Consider the following 21,640-nt stretch of genomic DNA (forward strand, 5'->3'; position numbering starts at 1 on the left):
TTGAGTGCATTTCAATGGGAAATGGTGCTTCAATTTATGAACCTTTTGAGTTACGACCGTTCTTCTGGAACAGATTACGTTTGAAAGTTGAGGCAGCACTGTACTGCCCAAAGTCTAAGCACTCTTATGTGTTTGCTCAGTCTTTCTATTGAGGGGCTTATCTTACTGATCACAGGTTTTCAAAAGAATTGGTGTTTTCTACTGACCTCCTTTATTTACAGGCAAGGTGATCAGAAAGACATGTAGTTAAACTAAGGACTTTTGGTTCATCTTCAGCCAATGAAAAATTGTCAGCATTTATCTACAGGACTTGGCCAAAACAAGTTGCTATCTGAAAGTGTACTGCTTCAGAGTACCTTCAGTGCTACACACTATGAAGACAGGGAGAAAAAGAGAGAAAGGAGGGGAAAGGAAGGGAAAGGAAGGGTCAGTGGTAAAACAAGAATAAACTGCCTATTTCTTCCTTTCTCAGCATCTCCCACAAGGATTAGTCTAATCTACTGTAAAAACTGAAGCTTTTGTCAAAATCAAGGCAAGCTAAAGTCTAATGGCCCCAGAGCAGTCAAAATCTGCAAAAGAAAAAATTACATGAGAAAAAGTGAACTGAAAAGCATCTGCATGTGAGTGACTGTGATTCTGAGTCCCAAGCAACAATTGTTTCTTGCTTCACCAAGGTCCCTACATTTCCATAATTATGGCTGGCTTCTTTCCCTTCAACCTAAAATTCAGTTCTGCTTTGGTAGATGGCGAACTGGGGAAAAAAACTGCATTGCACTACTTTTCTTTATTCCCAGAAAGTAAATCACCCCTTTGTCCTCTGGGCCTGGAGCCACTGAAAGTATTTGACCTTGTAGCATGTCCATAGTGTTTCATTGTCTTTCAGCTTGGCCAGAGCCTTGTTGCCACAGCAATCATGTATCTGTCTCTCTTTGCTCATTCCATCATGCAAAAGGTCCAGGCTGGAATGAATTCTCAGCCCTTTTTGTAACAGGGAGCAGTCAATTGTGCTCTGTACAAAGCAAATCAAAAATTTCCTCAACGTCTCATGCTATTTCATAAGCAGGCCATTCTAAAAGTCAGTAGTCCATCCCACAGGTCATATATCTGTTGGCTAGTTCAGTCCATATGTCTATTGGCCTTTTGTCCAGTCTAAAAGGTTCCCCCTTGACATTTTTAGTCCAGTCGTGTCCGACTCTAGGGGTGGTGCTCACCCCGTTTTTCCAAGCTGTAGAGCCAGCGCTTGTCTGAAGACAGTTTCCGTTGCCACGTGGCCAGCGTGACTAGGGAGCGCCATTTTACCTTCCCACTGAAGCGGTACCTATTTATCTACTCACAATTTACATGCTTTCGAACTGCTAGGTTGGCAAGGAGCTGGGACAAAGCGACGGGAGCTCACTCCGTCGCATGGATTCAATCTTATGATTGCTGGTATTCTGACCCTGCAGCACAGGCTTCTGCGGTTTAGCCCACAGCGCCACCACGTCTGTTATTGTACCATAAATGTAGGACCTGATTAACATATGGAACTGAAAGGGGTCTGCTTCCAAGAGAAATTTCCCAAGACAAAATAAAAGAAACACAAAACTTTTCCCAAAACAAAACAGTTCAAAATTCAAAATTTATTTACTGTATTTAAAATATGTTTACCCCACCTTTCTCCTTAAAAGGATTCCAGGCAGCGTACATTATTAAAAGGACAATATTTATAAAGCTAACAACAGTTAGTATGCAAATATTTTAAAAGAATCAAACAAGTATCATATTAAAAACCGTAAATAAAATCGATACTAAAAACATTTAAAAGCAACAGAGCACAACAATCCAATTTGAAAAATCCCTCTCAGACTGCCAGTCTGAAGAGAAAAGGTCCTTGCCCCAAATATAGGGCCAGCTTAGTTTCCCATGGAAGGGAATTTCCAAGTCTGGGAGCTGTAGCAGAGAAGTCCCTCTCCCATGTCTCCACCAAATCTGCCTGTGAGGGTGGTGGGACTGAGAAGAAAGGCCTCCTCTGGTCTTAATGCCCAGGCAGGCTTGTGTGGCAGATCCCAGTAGGTCTGGGTTTGTCACAATGTTTACCCCACCTTTCTCCTTAAAAGGATTCCAGGCAGCGTACATTATTAAAAGGGAATTTCCAAGTCTGGGAGCTGTAGCAGAGAAGTCCCTCTCCCATGTCTCCACCAAATCTGCCTGTGAGGGTGGTGGGACTGAGAAGAAAGGCCTCCTCTGGTCTTAATGCCCAGGCAGGCTTGTAAAGAGAAATGTGGTCTTTCAGATAGCTGGGACCCAAATCATTTAAGGCAGGGGTCTCAAACTCAATTTACCTGGGGGCCGCTGGAGGCAGAGTATGGATGAGGCTGGGCCGCATAAGATTTTCCGCCAAGTGGAGCAAGAGCCTGAGGAAGCCCCCAGGAGTTTCCTTAGCCCGGCTGGGGCTCTGAGGAAGAGGGGAGGGGGAGGGGTGCACGAGCCCTCATAGCCGGCCATGACACCCTCCGGCTCCTTCTTCACTACCATCACCACCAGCAGCAGCAGGACAAAGAAGCAGAGAAGGGAGGGAGCGCCAGCGACCGCCTAGCAGGGGGGAGGGCACGACATAAAATTTAAAAAAACTTTCACAGAATTCGCCTTGCCAAAGGAGAAAAGCCCACACTGGTACCCATGAAATTAAACAGAACAGGGTGGGCCCCCACAGGTGCACGCATACGCATGCACACAAACACACACACACACACGAAGGTCCGCCAACCTTCCTCTGAGGGCCCCCCTCAAAAAAGGCACACTCAGCAGCAGCAGCTACACCCTCCACGACAGGGGAGCAAACTTTGCGAGGTGAGCCTAGGCAGCCTCCAGAGCCAAGGCGGCTGAAGCAGGACGAAGAGGAGGAGGAGAAAGCACCACTGGGTGCTGAGGCAGCTGCTGGCTGGGCTGGTGCTGGGGATGCTGAGAGAGAAAGAGAGCCGCTTCCCTGGAAGAGGCAGCGGTGGCAGCAGCTGCTGTTGGCGGCTTGGAGGCGCTCTTTGAGGAGAGGCCAGGAGTGAGCTTCGCTCGGCGGAGGCTCAGGCGCTCAGGGAAAAGGGCCGGCAGCACACCTCACTCGCTGGCTCTCCCCAAGATAGCGCCTCTTGCACCCTCCATCCGGAACTGCAGCCTGCCAGCTGGCAGACAGGTGGGCTAGCTGGTAGGCTGCAGTTTCGGATGGAGGATCCAAGAGGTGCTGTCTTGGGGGAGAGTCGGCGAGCAAGGTGAGGCTTTTTTGATTCTTGACAGCAGAGAACATGTGGGTGCTTTGGGGGGCAGGCAAGGCAAGGGCCAAACTATCATCTGGTGGGCCACAAATGGCCCTTGGGCTGCATATTTGAGACCCCTGATTTAGGGCTTTATAGGTTAAAACTAAAACTTTGAATTGTGCCTGGAAAGTGATCGGCAGCCAGTGGGACTGTTGTAACCAGCCCCAGTTAACAACCTGGCTGCAGCCTTTTGCACCCCCTGGAATTTCCACACACTTTCCACGGGCAGCCCCACATAAAGTGTGTTGCAGTAATTCAGATAGGTATGCATCATTGTGACCAAATCAGAGCTCTCAAGAAATGGGTGGAGCTGGCATGCTAGTTTTAACTGTGCAAATGAGCTCCTGGCCACTGCTGAAACCTGGGCATCCAGGCTTAGAAACCAAGAGCACCCCCAAGTTGTGCACCTATATTTTCAGAGGGAGTGTGTGGCATTTACCCTGTGGCCCCTGCTTGTTTCACCAAACACAGAGCTCACAAAGTTATCCCAACATGCCTTTTAACATGCTGCCACCAGTTGATCTCTTTACCAGCCTATATTTCCTATGAAAGACTGCGGTCCATTCAGTACTAGACTTTTAAACAGAAACAGGTTTATAGATTACCAGTTGTTTTAGGACTCGTTCTTAAGCACATTCTTAAAGTAACACAAAGCTTCAGTATTTCACTTTAACCTCTTCTATCTTAATTAATACTGTACAGATCACACTCTGACTCCTTAAACACTCTCACTGCCTCAAACCCCAAACTGTTTCTCTCCAAACTCTGTCTCTGACTGAACTCCCTAGACTCTGACTCACCCTTCCCTTCTAGTTTCTCTGGCTCTGCCTCCCGATCGCTGTCATCGGCACATGCAAATACACTGCTGAATATTCATAACAGGGGCGATCGCTACAGAGTGTAACACCATCCAGCACAGGATGAATCTGTATTCCTTAATCTGCCTTTTGACAGACCAGCAGCACCTCTCTCTTGTCTAGATTAAGTTTCAGTTTATTTTCCCTCACACAGTCCATTACTGACACCAGACACTAATCTAGAGTTGAAACAGCTTCCTCAGATTTAGAGGCCAAGGATAGAGTTGGGTGTCATCAACATACTGGTGACAGTAACCCCTCTAGCTCTGGACAAGTACTCGCAGCAGCTTCATCTTGATGTTAAATAGCATAGAAGACAAAAGAGAACCTCGAAGAACCCCCACAGGTCACCAGCCAGGAAGTCAAATTGGATTCCCCAGCACCACCTACTGAGTTCTCTCCTCCAGGAAAGATCTGAGCCACTGTAAAACCATGCATCAATACAAGTAACAACTTGAATCCAAAGTAAATGGATAACCCAGATCATATGTAAAAAGGATGCATTTCCAGTATTACCTCTCCAATATCTGTCAAAGTTTGACAATCCCTTCCTAAACAGCCATTGTGGAGTTCAATATACTCTAAATACTACTTTTTTGTTGGCTCAATTTGAAGTCTAAGGAAACATCCTGTATAGATTCTAATACAATTTTCTATTGTTTAGATTATATTTTACCATCTAATTTTCCATTCAGTATCTCTTTAAGTTCTTGAATATTTATAAAGGTCCATTAAGCAAGTTAAGAAGCCATGCTCTGTTCCACTACTGTACTTCAAGGCTCAAAGTAAGTCTCAGATATTGTCTCCATATGGCCTTTAAAAATGGGGATGAGGTTTGAACTTGTATTTGTGTGCTGACAATGGACAAAAGTGATGAGTGCACTCCCTTGACCTACATTGAATTGTTCTGGATTAAGCAAAATTATGAAACAAGGACATGAGCCATTTTAAAGTGAGCTAATCTCAGTCTGGAGCCTCTCATATGGGATGCTCAGTTCTAGTTCTTTGAGCTTCCAAGTCATCTGACCTCTTCCTAGCATCACATGCCCTTTCCGGCCTGTTTATTGAAAATCCTTTCGTGGAACATAGCTGGTTGGGCCTCCAGACAGGGTGACCCGGAATACTCGATTATTTAAGATTACATGATATAATTGCAGTACTGGAAACCTGGAGCATTGATAATATTAGTTTGAATGACTATCTGGTACTTAACAGCTATACAGTTCCTAGCAGTGGAAAGGGTCGCCCAAAAGCAGGGATGGCTCTAATGTTCTCTACTGCTTTGGAAGCTAGGTCAAATCGTTTCCACCTTGTGACAAAATTGCTATGGCTGCCTTATTGTTATCACTTATCTGATCACCAATGCTTATATTCCTCCATTGTCTTCTAAAAATCAAATAACTCAAATGTGGAACCAATTAGAACTTTATATTACAAACTTAGAATCTATAGCTCCTAATGCATATGTGATACTTATGGGAGACCTGAATGCAAGAACTGGATCGAATAATGACATATTTTACCCTTCCAATGTCTGGGGTACAGACTCTGTAGAGAACCACACCCTGATGAATTATAGAACATCAAAAGATTTGAAGATCAATTATAGTGGACTAAGCCTGGCACGGATGGCAGAACATCTTACTCTTTATATTGTAAATGGCAATGAATTGTTTGATAATTGTGCAGAATTTACTTTTGTATCAGGGAGGGGTAGTAGTGTGGTAGACTATGTGTTAATTTCTTCATCTTTAACCAGTTTGGTTAAGGAATTCTCTGTTGGACATAGAACAGATAGTGATCACTTACTCCTACTCTTAACCTTGTCACTTCTAAACCCAATACATCTTCCCCCTGAACATCACTTAGGTAATAATGTCTTATCTGTAAGATATAAACGTCTAATTTGGACAGATGAAGTTAATCAAAAGTCTTCAGTTTCTTAAAATCTCCTCCCAGTGAGAAATTAAGAAACTTAATAACAGCACCTACAAAATCTACTTTGGCTTCCATCGTAACAAACTACAACTCCCTAGTTTTAACAATACAATCTGTTCTAAGCCCCAAAAATTTCTCACACCCATAAACAACCAAGAAGGTATACTCCTAAATGGTTTCATAAGGAATGCTCCCATTAAAAAAACCAACTTAGAGAAATATACATGCAGTATAGGATGAAGAATCTGGCAGTTCTCCGCCAGGAGTACTAGGTAGTTAAAAACCAATATAAAACCCTGATTGCCCAATAAAAGAAACAATCAATTCAAAAACAATGAAACATCTTGATTGACTCAGTGCTAAACAAAGACTCTAAGCTATTTTGGACCTTGGTTTCTGGAGCGCTAGGCGACCAAACAGATCAGCTTACTGTAGTATCCCGGCAAATATATGGGAACGGTACTTCACCAAAATATTTGAGGAAACTAAAGCTTCCCAAACTGTCAACATCACATTCTTAGATCTAAACAAATTGCCAAACTGGGACCCAGTAAATGAAAATGAAATAAGGCCACTAATAGCTTGCCTAAAATCAGGGAAGGCACCGAGACCCGATCTAATACCAGCAGAGTCTTTAAAGACCAATGTAGACTGGTGGGCTCCCCTTTTATCTCATTTATTTACATTCATTAATAACACTGGGCAAATTCCATACTCCTGGTTAGAGGCAATAGTGATACCAATCTGTAAGAAGGGGAACAAAGACGAACCCTCAAATTATAGACCAATTAGCCTCCTGTCAATAGTGGGCAAGCTTTATGCTAAATATCTGAATAATAGACTAATCACATGGATTGAGGAGGAGGATATCTTAGGGAATGAACAGGCCGGGTTCAGGAAGAACCGCTCCACTTTCGACCACTGTATAGTACTGAATCACCTTGCAGAGAAGTATATGGGTTGTCATGGGAATGGCCTGTTTGCAGTGTTTATAGATTTAAAGTCTGCCTTCGACTCAATACCCAGAGGAAATTTATGGGAAAAATTCTACTCTTCCTCGATTGATAAGAAGCTACTATATCTTACCTCTACCAACAGACCACAATTAGGGTAAGATGTGGAGTCGATGGGAATCTATCAAACCCCCATTCAGGCAGAGAGAGGGGTTCACCAAGGCTGTATTCTGGCGCCTACATTATTTAATCTGTATCTAAATGACCTTCCTAAAAGCTGCACAGCTCCTGAATTTCACTCCCCGAAATTGGCTAAAATCAGTGTGCCTCTTCTACTATATGCAGATGATGCAGTTATCATGTCACTATCAGAAGTTGGTCTTAAATGAATTTTACGTGCATTTATGAGTTCCTGCAGGAGCAACCTGTTAACAATTAATTTCAAGAAAACCAAAATAATGATTTTCTCTAGACATAGTAAAGTTAAAGATTGGGTTATTGCGGGCCAGCATATAGAACAAGTTAAAACGTTTAAATACTTGGGAATTGTCTTCTCACGTACCCTCTCCTGGTGTTACCATAGACAAGCAACAGTGCAGGTGGCTAACAATATCTTAGATGATACCACTATGTCCAGGGTGGGCAGTTCATCCCTGCTGCTCTACAGATAGTTAAGTACAAAATTCTTGCACAGCTCCTGTATGGTATTGCAATTTAGATAAACAGTTTCAATCCCTCCGTTGAAAGTGTTCTGTCAAACTCACTGCAAATCCTATTCGCTATGCCAAGATGTGTCTTTTCAGCTGCCTTGCGTTTGGAGGCTGGCCTTCATTCGGTGGAATGTCAAGCCTGGTTGCATGCATTCCGATTCTGGTTGAAGGTGGTATATGCTCCCACAACCAGTGGGTATTTACACTATTTACAAAAAGATGTCTTTACCAGCTCATGGCACAAGGGATTTATTGACAAATTACATCTCTTAGGCTTCTCTACGGACTTCTTCCTGAGTCAGCCTTATGACAACATCAAGACAATGCTTGTGCAATGCATTAAAGACATAGATCTCCAGTACTCACTAGCAGGTGCAGACAGGACCTGCTCACCAACATAATTTGGTATAAATTTTAACTTTCCCAAGTTACTAAATTATCTATATCAAATCAATGTACCAAGGTATCGTTTTGTCTTCTCAAGGCCTAGGTTTAATTGCATTCCCTCAGCCTTGTTAAAAGGGTGCTTTAATAACATTCCTTATGGAGAAAGGATATGCCCCTATGGGGAAAAAACAGTTGAGTCCCTGGCACACACCATTCTAGAATGTAGTTTATATAAGTCTGAACGTATCTGTTACCTCTACCCAACAATGTGTATTAGTATACCTCCCGCAGACTACCTTAAGTTTCTGCTGTCTGGAGAGAACCAATTAATATCACAGTCAGTGGCTAAGTTTTTATTCTGTTATAAGAATCCGTAAAGTGTTGTGTTAAGACAGCTGCATGATTCAAGTTTTATATTCCTGTTATCTTCTAATATCTAACTTATTTTGTATATTTTATGTAATGTTTTTATCCTTGTATTTTTGGGTCTATGACTGTACAATAAACACAAGTCAGGAAAGGTCAGGAGCACATTATTTTTCTATATAGGAAAATGGGGGAAGAGGGGGGAACCAAAGTTTTTACTTTGGAAGAGAAGAGCATTAAAACATGCTATTGACCCATCCTGTCTGAAACTGCAACTTGAAATAGAAAAAGATTTGCTACTTGATTTTGCTGGCTTTACTTGCATATACTGACAGTCAACTTCCAAACGTGTAAACGCAAATTTGAGCTGAATTTAAGAACTAATATTTATTAAAACAATCACATATTAAAACAATCACAATAATCAAGTATTAATGGATGAGTTTCAATTGTTGAGACCTGAGGATGTGGACAGGGTGCTTGGATCTGTCCGTCCTACTACCACTCCACTTGACCCTTGCCCATCCTGGCTGACTGAAAGATCTGCCAGGGGGGTTCGCACCTGGGTCCAGGAGGCCGTGAACGCCTCTTTGAGAGAGGGAGTTGTCCCTACCACCTTGAAAGAGGCGGTAATTCGCCCACTCCTTAAAAAGCCTAACCTGGACCCAAGGCTGGTGGTTAACTACCGACCAGTAGCGAACCTCCCTTATTTGGGCAAAGTGTTGGAGCGGGTTGTGGCTGGGCAACTCCAGGCGCTGCTGGATGAAACGGATTTTCTGGATCCATTTCAATTGGGTTTCAGGCCTGGTTTTGGTACAGAGACTGCCTTGGTCGCCCTGTACGATGACCTTTGCCGGGAGAGAGACAGGGGGAGTGTGACCCTGTTGATACTTCTGGACCTCTCAGCGGCTTTCAACACCATCGACCATGGTGTTCTTCTGGATAGGCTGGCTGGGTTGGGAGTTGGGGGCACTGCTTTACGGTGGTTCCGCTCCTTCCTGGCTGACCGTGTCCAGAGGGTGGTGTTGGGGGACAGTTGCTCTGCCCCATGGCAGTTATGTCATGGGGTTCCTCAGGGCTCAATACTGTCCCCCATGCTGTTTAACATCTACATGAAACCACTGGGAGAGGTCATCAGGAGGTTTGGGCTGAGGAGTCAGCAATATGCTGACGACACTCAGCTCTACCTCTCATTTTCCACCAATCCAGGTGAGGCGGTTTCTGTGCTGAACTTGTGTCTGGACCTGATAATGGACTGGATGAGGGTTAATAAATTGAAACTCAATCCAGACAAGACGGAAGTGCTGTTAGTGGGTGCTTCACCGGACAGGTTGGAGGGCCATTTCCCTGCCCTGAATGGGGTTACACTCCCCCTAAGGGACAGGGTCCACAGCCTGGGGGTGCTCCTGGACACCAGTCTAACTTTGGAAGCCCAGGTGGACTCGGTGGCCAGAGGCCCCTTCCTTCAGCTGCGGAAATTATACCAGCTGCGGCCGTACCTGGACGAGCGGAGTCTCATGACAGTTACACACGCACTGGTAACATCTCGTATAGATTATTGCAATGGGCTCTACGTGGAGCTGCCTTTGAAGATGGTCCGGCAACTGCAACTGGTCCAGAATTGAGCTGCGCGGCTGGTGAGTGGTGGAGCTGCTAGAGATCACATCAAGCCGATTCTGTTTAATTTACATTGGTTACCAGTTGCTGCCCGGGCCCAATTCAAAGTGAAATATAAAGCCCTAAACAGCTTGGGCCCTGGATAACTGAAGGACCGCCTCCTTCCATATGAACCTACCCGGCAGTTAAGATCTAACCAGGGGGCCCTTTTGAAAGAGCCATCCTTTAAGAGGGAGGGCTTGTAGAGAAAGGGCCTTTTCGGCAGCTGCCCCCAGACTATGGAATGCCCTCCTGACTGAGATTCGTCTGGTGCCGACGCTGATGACATTTCGGCGCCAGGCCAAAACCTTCCTGTTCCAAATGGCTTTTAACTGAAATAATATCAGCTGTTGGTCTGATGGCAATTTTTAGAATATATATTTTAATTGCATTTTAATTATTTTGCCCTTTTATTTTGCCTTTTTATTGTATTTTAAATGCTGTAAGCCGCCCAGAGACCTTCGGATAGTGTGGGTGGCATATAAGTTAAATAAATAAATAAATAAATAAATAAATAAATAAATAAATAAATAAATAAATAAATAAATAAATAAATAAATATTCATTAAGCTCTGGAAATGAATAATTCAGTGGGACTTTTCAGCAGAACTAGGTCAAGTACAGAAATACTTGAAATAAGGTGGTTAATGTTACATAGAGACAGAAATACTTGAAATAAGGTGGTTAATGTTACATAGAGACTAACAAACTGAAGGAGGATGAAAGGAAGTTTGGGCAAGAATCTGTGATTCAAATGTGTTTAGTTTTTGCAGAAAGGTCAAAAACTAAAACAAAGAAGTATTTTCCTCTTCACAAACACTGTCTTTGAATCACTCAGAAGTAGGATGTACTGATCTTTCCTGGAATTCAAATAAAGCAAGGCAGAGAAAGAAGGACCGAAAGAAGTGCATAGAACCCTGTGATATGTTGCTGGAGAATGACGGGATTAATTATGAGTTTCAAACAAAAATGCAGTTTCAAGTTTGAAGTGTACTGGTTATTAAAATATCCCATTTTAACAAGATATTTTTCTGTGTGGTCTTTTGCTGAAATCAATGCATGAATAGCGAAATAGGACTACCATATCTAATTACATTTATATAAAAAAATAAAAAGCAAAGCAATTCAGGAAGCTCATTAGCATAGAGGAACTGGTTCACCTTACCTGTCCAGGTGCTCAGAGTGTGGAGTGTCCAGGAGGAAGATATCTATGTAAATTTGAGTTAATATTGCTGTGATTACCAGAACCGGTTCTTGTTGAGATGCAAATAAACAGCAATCATGGTCCTCCCATTGTCTTGCTGGGGGTTATGTTAATTAAGGTCCATGGTTTCTGCAGCCTGGCAGAGCCAGTTTTGGGACGGAGGGGTGGAGAAACTGCACTCCATGGTGGATGGTGCTTTTGACCTTTTCTATTTCTATTATTTTTTAGAAATGTGTATTAGAAATATGTTTGCGCCAGCAGCCCCATCAAGAGGGGGAAGTTGTTATTTTCCTGAAATGGTTGCTGGAATGACTTTGTAAACAGCGTAAAAGGAATGTGAAGATGCTTAGATCCATCATTTTCTTAGTCAGCAACCAAGGAACAGAAACAAGAAAAAACAAGTTAAAGCAGCTCTCTTCAATTGACAGAGTAAGGTAATTCTTAAAATAGCTCTCACTCAGATATCACATTTTGTTTAAATTCTTCCACCTTGTCTCTTTGCTTCCCAGAAATTAGGATTATCTTGAATTTCTTCCCATTTATCTCAGTGATGAGACTGGATTTTTTAGATTTCCACAAAGACAAAAGACTCCTATAATAAGGACATAATTTAATTATTAGAAGCCTCTTTTCTTCCCACTGGTCTTACAACACATGTTGTACTTGTTCTAAAAGCTCTTTTTTCCTTGCTCTTCCATTGCCATGATTTTTTTTATTTTGGAAATTGGTTTTAATTACTATATACTCTTTATTTTCATTTGCCCAAAATATAAGGTTTTCATGTGAAGTGGAAATGTAAATCAGAAACTCTAGTAAGCAGCCCAAATGTTTCCATTCTCCTCTGATGATTGCAATAGTAAGGTAATATAGTGTGCCATTCCCAAACTATTGTGAGCATAGAGCCTTTCACTATGCAGTAGATAATCTTACATTTCTACTTTTTGTCCATTCAATGTAATCTACATTTTATAGTTATATGCCCAGAATCATGCCTTACCAAATAAATATATGGGCCTAAATCCAGTTTTTTGTCTTAACTAAAGTAGATGAATCAATTACTGAATGATGAATCGCTATTTGTGCAAATCCTGTTGATTTAATCGGTCTGCTTTGGTTTAGAGCACACTTGATTTCAGGTCATGTTCAAATTAAGAATGGTAAAGCTGAAATCTGTAAGACTCATGTATTCTATGCAGGGCCTGTTTTTTTTTAAACCTATTTCTAGTTTAAAAACATGGAAGATAAAATCAGTATTAATTTTTGCTTTGTCTTGTAACTGGGGGGAATATGCTGTGAAAACTCCATGTGGTGTCAGTTAATCAGGAAAATAAAAATCATTGTTACAGTGAAAAAGGAAAGGTAACAATGCTGCTCCATGAAAATAACCAAAATCTATAGTAAGTGGGACTGAACAGTTTGCAGAAAAACTGTGTAAGCTTTCAAGATCTCAAGAACTATCAACTTGGTAAAAAAAAAGAGTAAGGGAGGGTGAACAAGCACATTTACAAACGAGGCCATGGGATGTGTACAGTTAAACTCAACCCCATGACAGAAATTGCAGACTGGATGACTAATTTATGGTGACGGATTAAACTTTTAAACAGTTAATGGCTGATAAGAGGATACCCAGTGTGGTATAGTGGATAGAGTCATGGACTAGGGCACTGGAGGCCTGGAATCAAATCCCAACTCATTGGGGGTGTGGTACTGGTAAAATCACTCCAGACCTCAATTTCTATTTTAGCTCAGTCTTTTCCCAAAAGACAGGCTATGACCCCTCAAAGCAAATGTGAAGTACAAATGGAGGGGACAAAATTGCAGAACTCTCAGAACCACTGTCTATTGTTTTCTTGAAACCATGGAGAATGGATGAAGTGCCAGATGACTGCAGTACAACTAATGTTATCCTTGTCATCAAAAAGGGCAAAAAGGGGGAACCCGGGAAAAACAGACCAATCAACCTGATACAGTATCAATCCTGGGGAAAATTCTGGAGCAGATCATAAAGCCTCACTTTGGAAGCACCTTGAAAACAATGCAGTAAAAACCAGGAGCCAACATGGATTTGTCAAAAACAAATCCTTCCAGACTAATATTATATTATTTTTCAATCAGGGTGGGAATGATGTGGAAGTAATACATCTTGACAACATTCCCCAATGGGTGGAAACTCGTCAGGAAATAAGGAGGAATTTCCCGACTGTGAGAAGCATTAAGCAGTAGAACAGCTTGCCTCCAGATGTTGTGGGTGCCCCATTGCTGAAGGTTTTCAAGAAAATATTGGACCGTCATCTTTCCAGGATGGAATGAGGTCTCCTGCCCTGGGCAGGGGTTTGGAGTAGAAAACCTCCAAGGACCCTTCCAACCCTATGATGATTCTATGATATTCTGATTGGCAAGCTAAATTAGTATAGACTGCATAGAGATATCAAGTGGATATACCACTGCTTACAGAATCGTACTCAGAGTATTCCTTCTCAAACTAGAATAAGGTAACAAGTGGGGTACCACAAGGATTAGTCCTGGGCCTGATGCTCTTCAACCTTTTTATTAATGACTTGGAAGAGTGAGTGTAGGGAATAGTTATCAAATTTGCTGATGACACAAAATTGGGTGGAATAGCTAATAAATACTTTGGAAGATATGGACAAAAATTAATCAAGATATAGTCAAGCACTGGGCTAAAAATAACAGAATTAAATTTAACAGGGATAAATAAGTGCAAAGATTTACACCGAGGAGGAAAAAAACATATGCACAGTTACAAGATGGGGGGGTACTGGGCTCAGTAATATTAAGAGACAGAAGGATCTTGGAATTGTTGTAGATCGGGGTGGGCAATTTATTTCTACAAGGGGCCACATGAAAAATCTGATCTGTGTTTGGAGACCAAACCAACTTAAAAATAGGCCCCCAATTTGTCGGTAGAAATAGGCCCAATTGGGTGAGGCCCTGCGGTGAACGAACTACAAGGCTGACATAGTTAACTCCCTAAACTTTTTTAGGACTGAAGCAACGACCAGTGGGCCGGACAGGAGTGGCTCGTGGGCTGTATGTGGCCAGCAGGCCGCACTTTGTCCAGGTCTGTTGTAGATCAAAAGCTGAATATGAGTCAATAGTGCAATGTTCCTGCAAAAAATGCTGTTTTAAGCTACAATAACAGAAGTATAGTATCCAACTCCCATTAAGTATTAGTTTTCCACTGTTTGTCCTCATCTTGAGTACCATGTGCAGTTCTGGATACTGCACTTTAAGAAGGATGCCAGCAAACTGGAACACATTCTGAAAAGGGCAACAGGCAACTGGAAATCAAGCCCTGTGAGGAAAGACTAAATATTTTGAAGATAATCAAACAGAGGAGTGGCAAGGTATGTTTTCAATCATCCCAGAGTGTGGGATACATAATAATGGGCTCAAATTACAAAAAGCCAGATTTCAGGTGAAAATCAGAAAAAACTTCTTAACTGTTAGAGCACCTTCCAACTAAATCATTCTATGATTCTATCACAGATGAGAAGCAAAAGTAACAAGTGACAGAAATACCATCAGAATCCTAAATGCATCTTTTCAGTAACTTAAATATAGCAACAAAGAGATTTATTACAGTAAAATAAATAGTAAGGATTGAAAAGGAGAAAAAATAAGAGAACTCTTCCTTAAGATACAAGAAATCAAAGCAAAATTTAAATTAAGTTTATAGAAGCTAAAATATCACCTGGGAAATATTTTATCAAGGTAAAATAAAACTGGTAACAATATACTAAAGAACTATATGGAAGAGGTGCAAGGATGACAAAATCCTTTGAAGAAGAGCACTTGATGAACTTTCAATTTAAGAAACTGAAATGAAGGCTGCTTTGAAACAAGTTGGAAAAAATAATTCATCAAGAGTAACTGATATATCCGTAGAACTCTTTCAGGCTACAAACCCAAATCTATCACAATACTAACAAGAACATGCCAACGAACATGGAAAACAAAACAACAGGCAACAGACTGGAAACATTCAATGCACATTTTAATGTGACACAAAGGAGAGTAGCAATTATATATATATATATATATTTTAATGAGACACAAAGGAGAGTAGCAATTATATATATATATATATATATATATATATATATATATATATATATATATATATATATATATATATATATATATATATATATATATATATATATATATATATATATATAAATTTCACATTACAAACAAAGTGACATTCAAGATTTTACAATAAAGACTTTTACCATATATGTAGTGAGAAATGCTAGATGTTTACAATGAATACTTATTATTTATACCCCGCCCATCTAGACCAAAGTCTACTCTAGATACTAGATATCATACTGCAAGTATCTGTTGTCTCTGCTGGAAATGACTAGGTGCAATTCAGCTTAAACTCAAGAAGATACAAGATCAAAAATAATAAGGATCTCCTCAGGTTTCCTTAACTTGCTGTGACCTATAGAATCATAGAATAATTGAGTTGGAAGAGGTCTTGAGTCTGAATCCCTGCTCAGACATGGAAACTCACTCAGGGGTGAGAGGGTGGAACTGGTAAAATATCTCCATAAATATCTCACTCAACTCAAAAACCATGTTAGGGTCGCTATAATCAGTTCTGTATTGGTGACACATAACCTCACTTCACCCCTGTCCCAAGATACATCAGATATGGAAGCTGGAATCCTTTTCATGGAAAGCATGTGGTCTATCACTGAGCCAATACTGAAATTAATCCTTGCCTAAGGCTATTAACAATTTGCCTTAAACCTGAGTAAAGTTCAAATTTACTAACTCTCTAATATTTGGAAGTGCTAGCTGTTTCAAATTATAAGTTCATCACCTGTTTCAGACTCTGTTAATATTACCAGTAAAAGAACCTAGATCATTCCGCAGAACTCCATTAAATATTAGTAATTTCCTAAATTTTATTTTATGCAGTATATATTTTGGGGTCTCTGAAGTAGTTGATGGTTGGATTCTAAATGTTTTGATATTGTTATAACCTGAAACTGTCCCTCTTTATATCTTGTGTACCTCAGAATAAAAATGTGTTCAAGATGTTCTGTAACTATCTAATTTTGTCAGTTCTTGGTTTCTTTATTTCTTTTCCTGGGTAAAGCAAAAGCTAAAATATGACATGTAGGATTTGACAGATATTCATAAGGTCCCATCACTAATAATCCTGAGGATCACAGATCACTGAGAAATCTTTGATGTCAATTTCATTGTTTGAACAACAGCAGAACGTTGGAGCAATGAAATTTAAAGGAACCATTGTGATGACAAAAGATAAGCATATAGTCAGATATGCTTATAGTCAAGCATATAGTCAAATCAATAAAATAATATGATATGATCAGTTCTCTTAGCAACACATCACAAAGACCCAAATGTCTATTAAAAATTAAAACTACACAAATGTAGTTTTGACATATTTCTGAAAATAAGACTTTCTATTTTTAACAAATATCTTCTAAGACACCATCTGCTTGAAAGAAATTAATCTTAGCTCTACTTGTGATTGCAGATTATGTGAGATAATATTTCTCTTTATTATGGGCGAGTCAGAGTAATATAGATTAGGGCCATGAAGACTTGGACAATTCTGATTGGGTGCCCCTTAGGCAATGCTAATAAAATTAAGTCACAAAAATCTGCAATGGAAATGTTACAAAATTTAGCTTGTATTTCAAAACAACCCACCTATTAAGATTTCTTGGAAGAAACTTATCAGAGATTCCTTCATGAAGAGACATCTTCAAATCTTATCTTCTGTGATAGCATACAGACAGAGGACCCTGATCATGTGATTACACCCTGGTGGCTCTCTCAGCTTGCTTCAGGAAAAAGGCACAACTAAATGTTTCAAAACACGATGTGACACAGAAGTCTTTCTACATCAAAAATCCCCAGTAAGTATCCAAAGGACTATAGCAAGAGCCCAAATATTATGGACTTACGAGTATACAAAGTTATGAAAAATATATAAAGTAACATAAACGAGAAATACCTTTAACAGTTTAAAATAATCATCATAATGTGCCATCAAGTCAATTCTGACTTATGGAAACCCTTTTCAGGCTTTTCCAGATAGAGAATACTCAAAAGTGGTTTATCATTCCCTTCTGGGGGTGCCGGGGGCAACTGAACTCCCAAACTCTTGCTATGTAGTCAGATATCTAAACCATTAACAGAATTCGCTGACCAGAAGTGGGTAACTTTTCTTTCTGCTGATTTTGTGTTTTCCTCACAAACATGAGATGGCTCAACATTAAGCCTCTAACAGAAATACAGAGCACTGATCTTTCTTCCACATGTGAAATACAGAGAAACCTTGTTTTCTACCGCTCAAGAAGGTAGGACTCTACTTAATGGATTCAGATTATAAGACAGTAAGAACTGTTTGACAATGGAATAACTACAGTACCTTCTCTTAAAGAAAGGTTAGATGACCATTTGTCAGGGATATGATTCTATGACTTTACAAAAGAAATGTCAAACTTTTCTTGTATGACGTGTCTTTTGAGTACTCACGTCTTGGTAGAAGCATTACAACACATTTATCAGGTTCATTGAAAGCTTTTGCAACACATTCAATACTATTGCTTATCTAGTTTTTGAAAAAAATGTTGAGGCAATAAATAGTTACAAATTAGCACATTTCTTTGTAATTCTAGGCCCCACTCCAAAATAATAATAATAATAATAATAATAATAATAATAATAATAATAATAATAATAATAATAATAATAATAATAATAATAATAATTTTGTGCCATCAAGTAAATGCTGATCAATGGTTCCCCTTTTCCAGGGTTTTCTCGGTATAGAATACTCAGAAGTTAGTTACCATTGCATTTTTCTGGAGGCACAGTTTACTACACAGTTTACTACACAGGCTGGCTCTTCTCTTGGGTGACACAGCGAGGAATTGAATTCTGGCTCTGAAGTCAGATACCTAATTCACTGAACCATCTAGCCAATTCCCTGCTCAAATGGCCACATATTATTCAATTTACTTAGATATTTCAATAATTATCTCCCAGGCTGGATCTAAAGCTGCAATGTTAAAATTAAACGCCATTCAACTTAGTTGATCTTAATTCTGAATCACATGGGATTCTGATTCAAGGCTGCTGTCCTGTGTGTACTCATATGAGAGTAGGATACAATGAACTTGTTAGCTGAAATCCAGTAAAGTAGCTTGTGGTGAGTAAGACTGATGACAAATTCCTGATCCTCCAGCCAAACTTCTGAGGATAGCTTGGGATCTTATTAATTATGTGATACCATTGGGGGTTGCTGGATTGGGTGGAAATCTTTAATTTCCAAAAATTATCACTAGCTGGACGATTTGAATTTTATCATGAAAATTACTTGATGAAATCACCAACTAAGAATTTTTCTTCATTAGACCTCTCCACCATCTGCAATATGGAGATAACACCTTGTGTGGTTGTTGAATGGATGACTACGCGATTATACAAGCTTTTTCTACCTCTTTGAATACTTAGAAATTTTTGTAGTTCTATTATTTTTAATAACATCTCTGCCCTCATTTGATCACGTGTGCACTTAGACAATCTTACACATTCCTTTTCTACACTTCATTTAAAATTCTTGCTTCAGATCGTTAGTGAGCTTTCACATAGACATAATAAACCAAATCAACATACAGAGTCCACACACACACACACACACACACACTATACAAGAAAAAGTTACATTTCTTTTGAAAATGTAGATAATGGTCCTTGGTTCAAGAAAAAGGTTGACAAGCCAAAGAAAATCATATTCATGTACGAAATGTGAACATATGTCAGCCCAATACAAGGATTGTTTCACTAGTTTTCAAGATGGCTTTTTATTATTTCTAAAAAGGAATTTGGCTGAAAAATCAGCTTCTTATCTCACCCCATATGACACAGATACCTGCAACCTAAAAGTCTTCCAAGGCCCAACTTCTATATACCTGTAGTTCAGGCCTATGCATACATAAAGACTTCTACCCCCTTGAGGCAGTATAGTCTAAATTCCTGAGAACTGTATTTGGTGTGCCATGCTATATTCCTTCTGTCCTACTCAGATTAGAATGACTCCCCACTTGAAGCAAATCTGTGACTTCAAATAATCAATCTTTGGATGAAATTAAAACATAATCCTATTGGTTTAGCACCTCTGATTCTAATACACAACCATATCTCAGGCTGGACAAGAGCAATGGAAGAGAAATTGTTATATGAATTATCCCCCTCAGCTTTGTTACATCTGTAATTTAATGCCAAAGAGACCAGTAGGAAGTGGATCTGGGCTATAGGCCCCCAACTTAATAAAGTGTGGGCCTCATATTAGTAGCTGGGAATCACAGCAAGATCTTCATCCCAGCAGATTACTTTTGCAAATTAAAATTTGTGAGACACAGGAGAGCTTTCACCCTGACTTATTTCACTTCTCTGCCTTTAGCCATTCTAGAAGGAATATACATATTCCTTATGAGCAACATGTTTGCCCTTGACAATCTGGTATGATGGAAACTGGAATATGTCCTGTTCTACTGCACTACTTATTTCTCCAGTTTTAAAACATTACCCAGGTAGATCCAATACATTTTACATTTCTTTTTTCCTCTCTGATTCCAAAAATTAAATTATAGCTAAGGTTGCAAAATTCTCTCCAGTGGAAAACAAATGATACACACTGGAATAATCAGATTATAAACTTGCACTTAATTGCAATTTGAATTTTAGTCTGCTTTATATTGCTTGTAAATACTATATGATCTGTTATTTCATTTTAGTTTTGTGTGTCTGACCTGGCTGACCTATGGTCGCAATAAATAATAATAAAGTTAAAAATGTTGTAGATACCTGCAACCCAGTTCAGCTACTGATGTTCATAGTCATTTACAATTCCTTCCAGCCTGCATCCTACTTTAATTTTTTAATTTTTTAATTAGTGCATTCTTAGTACTCACCTGAGCTCAGAGTTTATTGTAGCAATATAGTTGTAACATCTCCCCAGGATGATTTCATGGAAGTATTCATCGGTCCCTTTGCCTTTCCACTCCAGACCCTCTGAAGTGGGACTCTTTTTCCTTCCTGGTATCAACACAACAAGCAACACAATAACAAGTAGTATAACTAAAGGAACCACAACCCCAGACAATATCAATTTGTGTTTTCGGGTCCTGGAAGAGCTATTTGGAAATGACATCTTGGTGGAAGTTTCTGAAAAGCAGCAAGAGCTGCTGCCTTTCTTCCCCCACCACTAAAGAAAAATAGGCTTCTAAAGTCACACACTGTTCCTGTTCCTCCGCCTTTTTTTTTTGTTTCTCTCTGGACAATCACTGACTCACTTAACAGCAAAGAAACAGAGGGGCCTGTAGTGCATTTCTATTGGATAGCATGAAATTAACTCAGTCCACTGGAAGATTATCACATTCACAGTTATCTGTCCGAGTAGATGCAGACTGCTAAAATAGGGACCAGTCTTTCCTGTTTTTAACTAGCCTATATTTTTATCTTCCCTGAAGTCTTGGGTAACTGACAGGGAGGAGATTCATTTCCCCCCTTTGAAAAAAAACTAGAAGGGTCATTTTAAAATGTAAAATGAAGACTATTTAAACTAGATAGCAAAGAATCCTCTGTACCTTCAAAACCACATTTGTTTCATACAGTATTTGTTTCATATTTCACCTTTTCGTGGCACTATACAAACCCACAGTGTCTGCATTTAAGAAGAACCTCCACTGCAAACATATTGATTAAAGTAATCAGGAAAAATAGAGAAAGAAGAAAAGGTCATCTGGTCTCCAAGATCACACAAATATAAGACTGGGCATGACTCAAAATTAAACAAATTGCAAGCTTTCGTGGATAAAATTCCATGGATAGTTTGAATTCTCCTTAAAACACACACCTTTGCTAACAAGACAAGTAAAAAAATAATTTCTAATAATTGTCAATGTCTATTGTTCTCAATGCTAATTTCTTGTGGTATCTTAAAGACGATTTACGACAATTTGTGTCTCTACACTTTTTGGTAATTATCAGGATAATTTCCCTTGGTAACAGAGGACCCATTTCAGAAATGAGTGCCACTGCACATACCATGTTGCAGCAAAACACAGGATGCCACAGTCAATGAGAGCTCCTTAATGAGCGAACGTTTATGACATGTATTCACAAATAGGCTTGTCACATTCATATATATAACTTCCTCATTTCTGGAAAAAGCTGTGCCTACACAGCTTTTTCCAGAAATGAG

General features: G+C 39.8%; 1 protein-coding gene across 2 annotated transcripts in view; it reads right to left on the reverse strand.

Annotated features, from left to right (window-relative positions):
• The window catches only part of LOC110085956 (ADP-ribosyl cyclase/cyclic ADP-ribose hydrolase 1), a 50,352-nt gene extending 29,186 nt beyond the window's left edge, over nt 1-21,166 (reverse strand). For both annotated transcript variants that reach the window (XR_012087568.2, XM_020806580.3), the window contains exon 1: nt 20,349-21,166. Coding sequence is in view for 1 of the 2 variants with exons in the window: in XM_020806580.3 (XP_020662239.1) it covers nt 20,349-20,587 (239 nt within the window). In the remaining variant the exon portion in view is untranslated. The remainder of the gene's footprint in view (nt 1-20,348) is intronic.
• Between the last annotated feature and the right edge of the window lie 474 nt (nt 21,167-21,640).

Source organism: Pogona vitticeps, chromosome 5 (genome assembly GCF_051106095.1).
Source record: "Pogona vitticeps strain Pit_001003342236 chromosome 5, PviZW2.1, whole genome shotgun sequence".
NCBI lineage: Eukaryota > Metazoa > Chordata > Lepidosauria > Squamata > Agamidae > Pogona > Pogona vitticeps.